The sequence below is a fragment of the Candida albicans genome, chromosome 7, assembly GCF_000182965.3.
Source record: "Candida albicans SC5314 chromosome 7, complete sequence".
Lineage (NCBI taxonomy): Eukaryota > Fungi > Ascomycota > Pichiomycetes > Serinales > Debaryomycetaceae > Candida > Candida albicans.
Window position 1 is genome coordinate 445,906 of NC_032095.1, and position 11,465 is coordinate 457,370.

At 32.9% G+C, this 11,465-nt stretch overlaps 2 protein-coding genes across 2 annotated transcripts; both read right to left on the bottom strand. All coding sequences in view use genetic code 12, as the record gives it.

Annotated features, from left to right (window-relative positions):
* Positions 1-3,964: 3,964 nt before the first annotated feature.
* On the bottom strand, positions 3,965-4,999 carry CUP9 (transcription factor CUP9; the record flags this gene model as incomplete). Its single annotated transcript, XM_716259.2, has 1 exon — positions 3,965-4,999. One exon carries the CDS (start codon positions 4,997-4,999, stop codon positions 3,965-3,967), a length of 1,035 nt encoding a protein of 344 aa, XP_721352.1.
* Positions 5,000-9,453: 4,454 nt separating this feature from the next.
* Positions 9,454-11,457, bottom strand: EXO70 (GTP-Rho binding exocyst subunit; the record flags this gene model as incomplete). Its single annotated transcript, XM_716257.2, has 1 exon — positions 9,454-11,457. One exon carries the CDS (start codon positions 11,455-11,457, stop codon positions 9,454-9,456), a length of 2,004 nt encoding a protein of 667 aa, XP_721350.1.
* Positions 11,458-11,465: the final 8 nt, after the last annotated feature.

The window sequence follows — 11,465 nt, forward strand, 5'->3', positions numbered from 1 at the left end:
CAAAACTATAAAAAATACATCTAGACTTTTAAACATTCCCAACAGGCAGTTTTTTTTTTTCCTTAGTTTTTACTTTTATCGAAAAATCACCTTTATAAATATGTAAGTAGGGCTATACAGTCTGATATATTTAAATATGCATGTAGATAGTCATTATGCACAGTAGATGATGTAACCCAATTATGCACATACATATGACATGATATCAATATGCAGACACCACAAACGACAACAAGACGCCTTCAATGATCTGACAATCAATCTTCAAGTCGTTGATTTATTTGTGCATTCACTCATTTATTGTTATTGCTTAAAGACATTGTTATCGTTGGAAGTGTTTGTAAACGCACCATGAGATAAATTAACAAAATGGCTATGTTGCTGCTGGATGGCAACAATAATCAAGAAATATAGTTGAGTAATCGATGACAGTAGAGCATGGAGTAAATGTGGAGTGCATTCTTAATTCTCCACATATATATAACAAATCAACTGAGACTTTAACAATAGTTATTATCACCCTAAGGTGTTCATTCATTAATATATTCTTAACACAAAATTGATTTATCGTGCCAGTGCGCCTCTATGTTACTCTTTACATTAGGTGGTGGTTAGTGCATTACAGGCAAGTATTACCCATCCACTAAAAACTATACGTTCAGTTAACACTTACGATCGTCCGTCTTAGACAAAGCTCAACCAAAATAAGAACAAGTGAATCGATAGTTTGTTTTTCTTGTTTCGTTTGTAAGTTAAATAAAGATTTTAGCTCATAAATAAAGCAGGCTAATTCTAAACAGTGACTAACGTTTCCAATGGAAATGGGGAGAACACGATATATTTTTTTTTTACGAGAAACAAAGGCAAACAAATGCATCAGCCAAGAAAAATGAAATCAACACTATTGTTCCCATACTAAAAAACAACAGAGCATAAGAATCATTATTCTTTTTGTATTGTTATACCAACATGTCCTTAATTAACTAATTGATTAGTATACACTTTGTTTGTTTAAAAAACAAGAAAAAACAAAAAAAAACACCAAGAAGTTAGTAGGATGAAATAAACCAAGAAAAAAAAAGGATAACGTAAATATGATATCGCTCTTAACCATTCCAGTGGGAAACAAACTCTACAATATTGTTTTTTTTGTTTGAACCAATTAGTGTCAATCCAACTTCCTTTAAACTTTGTATAGAAGTAGTAAAGTGTGTGAAGAAATCAAGAGAAACTGGAGGTTTGTCTTATTTGAGTTTATTTAAAGTTTTAAGTTTAAGGTCCTTGGGTTGATTGATTGAGTGCATTTAGAACGATGAGCAAATAACCCAGATTCTAGTACAGCCGCAACTGGTTGGTTATAGTCACATAATAAAAAGTGTAAACAAACTATTGATGGATTGCGCATTTTGTAGGTGGTTCAAAATCGAAACGGATATATCGAATCAAGACGGATAAAGAAAAGAAGAAAGATAGGAATGACAGTAGTAATGTTATCCGCCAATTGAATGAAATACGAACTTGAGAGGCAAAAAAAGCCGAAAAAAGCGACACACTTTGGAAGTTCATCACTACTACTACTACTACTAATTAACACTAAAAAAAACTGAAACAAAGTACAAAAGAAAAAACCGTATGAGAAAATTTGACATATATTGAATTAATATTTTGTATTGTTACAATAAAGAAAGCATGCAACCTTCAAAAAAATGTAAATTAAATTCCCAACAACAAGAGGATCAAACATAATAATAGCTAACAGTAGCAATAAGAGATATCTCCGTATGCAATAGCAACTCAAAAACTAAGTACTACCACTAAAAAAAAACTGACAACAAAGAAAGAGATTTAGAAGAATTAAAATTCAGTCTTTTAGTTGTGCTTTAGTCATCAAATATCGAAAGCAACAGCAATTAAAGTATCATTCAATTGAATGTATCACCACCTAAACACTTTATTCTGATAACAATCCGTAATTGACACTCCTTTCAGAAAGAAAAATATGTGAATAAGAATGATTCCCAAGTGTTGAGTGGCGGGGCACATAACCACGTCACGAAACAATTGTTGATTTCTCGTAATTGGTGACGTTTCATATACATCCTGTCATGCTAGTCTAACAACATCTCATCGAAACCTCACACCATCTAATGTAAGACCCAATCACCAAACTACTACTTTGAGTGCTTTTAAATCTGACTCTTCTTTTTTTTTCAATGCTTAGACTGTAATAACAACATTGACGAATTTCACATATGAGCTCAATCATAAACAAGAGGTTCCATGAAGAGTATGAAAGCCAAGAGAAGAACGAAAGAAGGTAGTGTCTACTAACAAGGTTGTCTATCAAATGCTTTATGTAATCAGCATCCCGTCTAATTCTTTCTTGTTTGTCCCCTCCCTTTCACTCTCCAAACTTTTGGTGATTAAACTCTTTGTTCAACAAAAATGCAACAACTAAAAAATGAAAGTTAAAAACTCAATTTTCAAGAATTCATATTCAGAAAACGTAGGAAAATCTTGAAATTTAAGAAAACCTACTTGACGCCGGCGACTATCCGCCTAACATTTCCTATTTCAGGAAGTCAAGTGAAGTCAAGTTACAGAAACGACTGACACTATGATAGACTAAGCAAGTTGACACATGTCTAATTTAGTATACGTTTACGAGATTTTCTTCTGTTCTTTTTTTTTTGCTTTTCCATTTCCTTGACATCCTCCAACAAATTGATCTATCTGGACTGAGCAGTTTTTTTTTTTTCACTCTTCCTTCCTTCCTTCAAAAAAGAAATAAAAACAACCATAGGACACAAATGTGGTTTCAAGTAAATCTGAAGATTTCGAATCGACATGACGCATATACATTACACATACATATACACATTCTTACATAATTATTATGGTTTATAATCCAAATCTAATAAAAATTGCTTTCAAATTTTTTAGGCCCTAAGTATACGAACATTCCTTTCTAGCACTTTTCCATAAGGGTTAGTTCCATCAGAGCAGGCGGGCGGATATATGTCTACAAATATTATTTATTTTTCTTGACTCATCTTTACCACTTTTACGCCTTGTTCTTTGTTTATTATCTTTCATAATTGGACTTTTGATATATCCAAATGATTTAACGATAAATAATAACAACTATCGTAGGGTTCAGCATATGTAGTGGGGGATTAGGAGTGGGGGACACTGTAAGATGGCACAATTTCATAGTGTTTAGTTGTATTTTAGTGTGTAAAAAATCTCTTTCCTTCGACTATCGATTTATTCTTTCACTATATTATTCTTCTTAAAATAGTCGATCTTTTTTAGTATTTGTTGAGTATCATACTAGTTTTAGTTGGGTGTTTGTGGGATGTTTCATAGTTTTTCTTGTTGTTTTGGGGGAGTACTGAAATTTCTTTTTCGTTTGGCTCTAGGGCTTTGGTTTTGGTAATTTCATTAATTCCATAATTTAATGTGTCAAAAAAAAAAAATAAAAGTACGAAGCTCGCATTGTGGTCGTCGTAGTGGTGGCGGTGCGAGTCTTAGCAATTGTAGACGCATTACGCAACTTTGCTCGAATAGGACGCAATTCAAGTGAAATTAAGGAAGGAATTATCGGGCAGGGTTTCTGCCAAGACAACGGAGCTAACCCTCAAAATTCAAGGCGGACAAATCCGTATTATGATATTTGTATTCGTATGTTTTTTAGTACGCCTCTCTCCTGTTAGATGTACTTCGACAAGGACGTTTACTAGAAAGAACAACCCAAATCAGACAACAAATTCAATACTAAATGCATTACTAATTATGAATAATAAAAAAAAAAGATAACCTATAAACGAAAGAAACGTAAAAATAAATACAAAAAAAACAACAACCAAATGTAAAACGAATTGAAATAAAATATAAAACGAATTAAACAAAAAAAAAGTACCCAAAATCTTTGTAAAACAACCTTCTCTTCTCTTAATCTTCCCTAAAAGTTCAAACGCTGTTGTTGTTTCAACAACTTGATTTTTCTTCGACGAGCATTGATAAACCAATTACTCAATTGTTGTTGGTTCAACCCAGTACTTATCATCAATTGATTTTTTTCAAATGAGCTTGGATATGGATGATTCAAATGATCATTCAACCATTGTAATAAAATAAATGTAATCTCTTTAGGTAAATTGTTTCTCGTTTTTCGATTATTATTAACTCCACCATTTGTAGCAGAAGCACCAGAAGCATGTTTCATAAAGTTGTCAGTTGGTGTACCAGTAGCACTAAAGTCACTAGTATGATTTTGAGAATCATAAGGCGATGATAATGGCGACGACATAGATGATGAGGATAAAGTAGAGTTGGAACCATTATTGTGGTTATGATTTATCACTGGAGGTTGTGGAGTACGATTTCTGAAGTATGAATCTCCTCCCACGCCCAAGTATTGTGGTTGTTGGTGGTATTGTGTCTGCATTTGTTGTTGTTGAATTGGAGGATATGAGTTGTTCCTAACCATCATTGGCTGTTGGTATGAGGGTACTGTGTTATCAGAATGCGGTATACGTGGTGATGGTACAGTACTACTACTTGAAGTGTACGAACGTTGTTGATGATCACTGTTTGGTGATTGGTAATAATCGTAATATTTGTAATTGGAATTGGAGTTGGCAGTAGCAGCTAGCGGTAAAGGAGGTAACTGAGCTTGAGCTTGTCTATATGAAGACACTGACTGTGATGGTTGTTGTGGTTGTTGCTGTTGCTGTGGAGGTGGTGGTAAGTAATGTTGAGCTTGTTGTAAAATATCTGATATTGGTGGTAAATTGACTCGTTGATTATGAACACTACTTGTAGTGGCTGTTTTAGGATAATAATTGAATTGATTGTGATTATGAGGAAGCAATGGAGCATTACCAGAGTTGGTGACACCAGTGGAAGAACTACTACTGAGACCAATGGACAGTAATCGTGTCACAGTTGGTACTGGTTGTGGTGCTGCTTGGTTAATTAATTGATCTAACTTCATAGTCAATGTATATATATGTGTAGTATGGGGTAGAATAATTGCAGATAGGACTTATAGTAAAATATAAATCTATTGGAGAAATTGAAATAATAGCTGGATCTAAAATAACAAAATAGTTTAGAGGGAGATTCTATTGATTATTTATAGTAAAAAAAAACTTGGAATTCTGTATGTTTGTGTGTATCAGAGAGATATGGATATGAGAATATACGAATGGAGTTTCTCAAAGAAAGGGTATACCTACTATTATGTTCCATGTGGTAATTAAATTAATTGGATGTTAAAAATATTTTTAACCACTCAAAGTCAAAAAGAAAGATAAATATAACACAAAACTGGGAACCATCATTATTATTATTGTTACTCTTTAATCAAGAAAAATTATAATAATAATAATATTATTATTATTACTTTATTATCATCAATCATCATCAAGACTATAAGGTTTTTCGCATGCATATTGTCTTATATTAAAGTATTGTCAAAGAAAAGTAAAAAAAAAAAGAAACTTATTTATTGAATTATTATTTTAGCTCTCTCTTTTTTTTATTTTTTTTTCTTGGAACTCTTTCTTTTTTTTTTCTTTCTTCTTACCAGCTTTGTGTAGCTGCCTATTCTTTGTTGGTGTCTGATTTGATGTATAATGTGTTATATGTGGAAATCTGTGTCTGTTGAAACATTGATTATTATTTTTTTTTTTGTTCTCTCACTTCTCACCTGACATTGTTTCAGATCTTTTTGCTTCCACCTGCTTCACTTTCCACACACAGTTCCTTCCTTAAAAATAACCAAATACTCTTACACTTTTATGGTTTTTAAACAAACAAGTGTTTTTGATTAAATCTTGTCAAGTTTAAATCTAGCCTACACACCACCACCACTTGTATTGTTAATGCTACAAACTTTAAATAGAAAAATAACAATAAAAGGCGTCCATCGTAAACATTAAAAGATTAAAATTTCCCCAAAATCTCATCAAATCTCGACTTACAAATCCCATTGATTTGTAATGTTTGGAAAGACTAACCTTAATATTGATTAGGTACTTACGGCTTGCCCTCTACACCGTGATGTTTTAATTAACAACAACGTTCCCCACCCGAACCAACCACCACCAGTCTGGTTTTCTCTCTATCTCTCTCTCTTGGCTTTTTTGTCTCGTGTCTGAATTCAAATCAAATCAAACTTGTTATTGTTTGTTCCAGTTTGTAACTTTGTCACTCTCACATTAAAAATCTCTTTGGCTATTGTTTCATGATCCTTCCCACCCACTCAGTAACTACGATTCCCGCTAACCCACACACACAAACATACACACGCTAATTCTAGTTCTGTCTTTACTATTGTTGTTGTATGTGTATCTCTGTGTGTGTGTTTATTGTTTTAACTGCCATTTATCACAGATGCATGATTTGTCATCCATCAAATTTATTACTAATGGGTGACTTAACCAGCATTGGCCGAACATTTTCATATTCACACTAACACATGCACACACAGCCATCTTGTTTTTTTTTTTTTTGAAATTATATCAATTATGACACTCTTGTTGTTCTTTCTATTTGACTAAGAAAATAATTGATACAATTTGAGTGGAACTACTGTAGAGGGTTTTATTATGGTAGCTGGATATATAATAGATGGTTTCTTTTTTGGTGCGACATACGACCCTACACATCATCATACCTTCTAGCCCCGAAGCCCACCTTTGCTTCCATCTCCCAATTTTGCTTTTCTCGTAGTGGCCGTTACTTTGTCGTTGCTAAAGCTTTTCTATTATATATCATTACGTTTATTTTAATTGTTTGTATGTCTTTTTTTTTCTTGTCCAACGTAAGTTAAAGTAATGAACAACAACAACAACAACAACCACTATTATTATCAGTAAGGTCAATAATTTTCTTGGACAAAAGGGGCAAGCAAGGAAAGTGGTGGGGTGGAACAGAGATTTACATACATACATATCACTATTTGATTAAATTTCTTGTAAATTAACATCCGAGTTTTTTTTTTGATTTTAACTTTTTTCTAAAAAATAAAAAGCAAGGGATAGGAATTCTAATCAAACAAATCATAAGTTTTAACAACGACGACAACGACCTGTGTGTCAATGTTAAATGACACATTTATTATTATTATTGTTGTAGTTGAACTTGTGGAATAAGAAATCTTCCACTTGGTAGAAACACACAAAGTATGTACATCTATCTCAAACAAAAAGTTCGTAAATTTATCATTGACCCAACCAACCACCGCCACCACCACYACTCAAACAATAAAACATCACACTAATTTAGTAGAATGTATGCATGCATGAAACATTCTTCTAGTTGCTATGTAAGAGTGCTTATCTTTGTGATCAATAGCTAAACTAAACAAGCTAGTCATTCTTAATTTTGAGATTGTTCTTAATATCTGTTATTTTTTTTAGTTAACAAATAGTTCTATTGCCATAGACAAAGAAATAAAAGAGATGTTGTTGAACTGGGTATTATGTTTCTTTGTAGTAGAGATTAAAGTGTTTCGATATTGTGGAAGATGAGGTAAGATGAGATAGGTGTCATACACAAAACTCCTCGTGTAACGACGACGACTATTGTTATTATGCAGACTTCATTATGTAGATGCACTTACACAAGTGTACATGTATGTACAAAAAGCAATACAAAGGACTTAAATTCTAAGAAAAGGGTTAATCAGTTATTTCGGTGGTAAGTTAGTGAGTGAGTGAGCGGATGGAGTCGAGACGGAAAATGAAAACAATTGAAAACGGAACTATGTTTCTAGTTTTGCTTTTTCATATTACCCACCAAAAAATTATGTGGTGAAACAAGTTCCTTGTGTCTTTTTTTTTCTTTGATGGCCTGACACAAAGATTAAGGTGACATGACACATAGAAATAACATCAAGCAAGTACACCGAGTTGACATAATAACGAAAACGGCGGATATAATCTTTTTTTTATTATTAACGAGCAAGGGGCCATGCCCGCCTTCATTTGTTGGCTCGATAATTCCTTCCGTTTTTTTTTTTTTCGTTGAAACCCACAAAGTAGGAAATCAATTTTTAGTTACTGGAACAAAAAGGAAAAGAAGAAAGAATTTTTTATTTTGTTCTATTTTTTATTTTCTTCAATGACTCATATCTGGGAAATGAATTGTTTTATAGTTCAAACATCATGTGTATTAAAGTAATACCCACCACCAGACTCAAATAGCCTTTTATTCTTTTAATAGATAAACAACACTTAAACAATAAGATTGATTTAAAAAGAATAATGTTATGACTTTTCGTTTACTTAACAATACATCAACGCAAGTGTGGTGGTCGTGTATGTGTGTGTCTGAGACTAAATAATATTTTCATGCGACAATAAGACAATTTGCACCCACGCCCCCAAAAACTCACAGATTGATTGATGAATGAGTTAATATTTTGTTTTCAGTTCTCTTCTGTTGATTGGTCAATTTTGGAAAGATAAAGAGTTCCCATTTTTTTGACTTGCGTGGTTTTTTTTCTCTTGCTGTTGTGTGGCAGATGCATACTCGATCAACACATTAAACTGCAAATATTGTAGTACCTGAAAATTATCGGCTACAGTTTACTCAACCATATATTCTCTGGTCTCATTTGGGCATGACCAGGAATGATTTTTGTACTTATTTGATCACTCTATTTTATTTTGTTTCGTTTGTAAAATTCCATTCTTCATTATTATATATCACGCTTCTAGCCCAGGGAAGTTCACACGCATACACAACTCAAAACCACCACCTCCTCCTTGTGGCGTACGTTTGACGATGTGTCAGTTAGTAGGTGAGTGAGTGAGTGGCGTGTATGTCAGGGTGTATCAGTTCTGATTTGTTTTGTGTACTGTCGAAGGGGGCGAGGCGTAAACGTGTTGGTTGTATGTGGTTGACTAGACAAACCTAAGACGTGTGTGTCAAAGTGATCGAGTATTAACCACAACAGTTATCCTAGTCTAACTAATGCCAATATACTTCCAAGAAAAACTGCATCCATTACCTATGGATGGTAGTTGTTTATTTCTGAAATTCCTTGATTGTAAGTATTCCATAGTTTGTGTGAACAAAACAGAATATGCATGGTATCGGGTGGTATTATCATGTATGGGTCAATACGTCATTCATATGATGCATGTTTCAAGCAAATATCAAAGATAAACAGCACATATACACATTAGTAGTAGTAGTGGCTTGAATGAATACTTAAGCCTATTTGTGTGTGTGTTACAACATTATGTGTATTTGTGACTTGTCGTCAAGAATTGACCTTAAACCCTTAAGCTTAATCAAACTGAACCATTTCAGTTGATGTACAAAGAACCATACACTACCAAAACACACTAGTTGTACTTTATTTCCTATTAAAAACCTATTTACTCCATAATGCACATTTTTATACAAAAAAAAAGGATAGCCTCCAGCCCATCTCTATAACCTCTCGTTCAACAACTTTTCGAAATTCAATTTATCATACTTGACGTATTTTGATTTATTTTTCGTGAAATCAGAATTACCATACTTGTCATATAACTTGAAATAAGTGTTCAAAATTAATTTCTTAATTTCATTACTCAAATACTTTTTTAATATTGCATCACCAAAATTGTACTTTTGATAATTAAATAATGCCTCCTCAAACGATTCATTAAAGTTCTTAAACAAGTCTTTCACTTGATCTTTTTCTTTGTTAGACAAATTCGTAACAGTCCCACCACCAGTTCCTATGGTATTACTCAGTTGTTGTTGTGATTGTTGGTGCTGTGCCAGCTGAGTAGCAATTGTTGTCATGTCTCGAATAATAATATAGGAAGCGTGACTCCAATCATCAAGGAATAATTTCAAAAATCGATTCTTTAATCGTAATATTCTTTCCTCTCCCAAACTTCCTAAACTCTGATACAAATACTGTGATCGGTTAACTATTGATTCCAACATAAATAAATTCTTAATCAAAATAAACCCTTGGGTTGACTTTTTGTTTAAACTCAATGATGATGTTCCTGATGTTGCATTTGTCGATGCTGAAGTTGAAGAGGACAGTGGCAATGAATCACCACCACTAGTATTCTTCTTTAATCCAATTTCAATGTTTATCATTATGGCATCAATGACATCTGAGTAAAATGACGACAACAAATATTCTTGTATTACTTCATCTTCCTCTCCATCACTATTAGCTTGTGGTTGAGAGTTGGGAATCACCGAGGAGAAAACATTAACAAATCTCATTGGCGGTTGTGACACTAGCCATTGTCCAATAGAGTAATTCTTAATCAATTGTAATAATGCCAACTTGAATTCACTCAAACGACGTAATTTACTCATTAATTCAACAATCACTTCTTGAGTGTTAATTTCATTGAACTTGCCCAAGTTTTGAAATCTGTTGTCTATAGCTTGAATAAATTCCTTGAAAATTACAGAATTCGTTTCTAAATATTGTTCAAACGTGTTTATGAAATTGGACTGCTCCAATGTTCTATTCAACCCAATTTGTTTCAATTTAACTTTGAAATCAATCAAATTATTCAAAACTTCTAATATCAATATTACATTGTCAACAATCTCTTGAGGAGTCTTGAAATAAACTTGGTTGTACTTATTGATAATGCCATTATATCTCAGGATTGATTCTTCTACTATAGGTCCAATCAAATGCGTAGATAATTGACATTCGTTTAAGATTATCAATTCTTGTTCAATTTCTCCACTTAAAACATCTGTATATTTAGTTATTCCATTGGTTCCCTTTTCATAAGGTATATTGGCATTTGCTTTCACTGCTGGCTTTGTTGATGATTCAATTGGTTTCAATTTCTCAATCAATCGTTTTGACCTTGCCCGCACATACAACTTTGTGACATACTCTTCATTGCCACCACTATTGCTGGTAGATTTGGTCTGAGGGTTGGAGAAGTATTGGAAAATTAATTTAATTTCATCACGTTTGTCGATAATGGCACGAGAATCTTTTCCATTAATTAAATCTTGATAATATTTTTGTACTTTGGTTTCTGAACGATCAATCAAGTTTTCAAAATTATATAAAATGCCTTTGAATTGTTTGAATTTGGATTGAGTTTTAATTTGTGACAATAAATTTTTCAGTTGGTTCAAGTTTATTAAATACAGTTTTATCCCTCCTGGAGAGTTTTCAATTGAATTATTTAATAAGTTCTCTAAATCATTGATCTTGCTGGCATTTTCACTAACCTCTTGTAATAGTTTCAATCCATTCTCCACTTCATGTTTATTGGTGGTTAATTGGTTCACCTGTTTTAACACAGGATTAATTGTAGAGGATGCCGTTTGGGATTTGGTTGAAATTTTATGTAATGATTTACCAATTGATTCAAATAGCTCTTTTGATCGAATCAAGTTTTGATTCAAAACTGCAACGTCAGCTTCATCAACATCTAAATTGTACGACATGGCTGGTA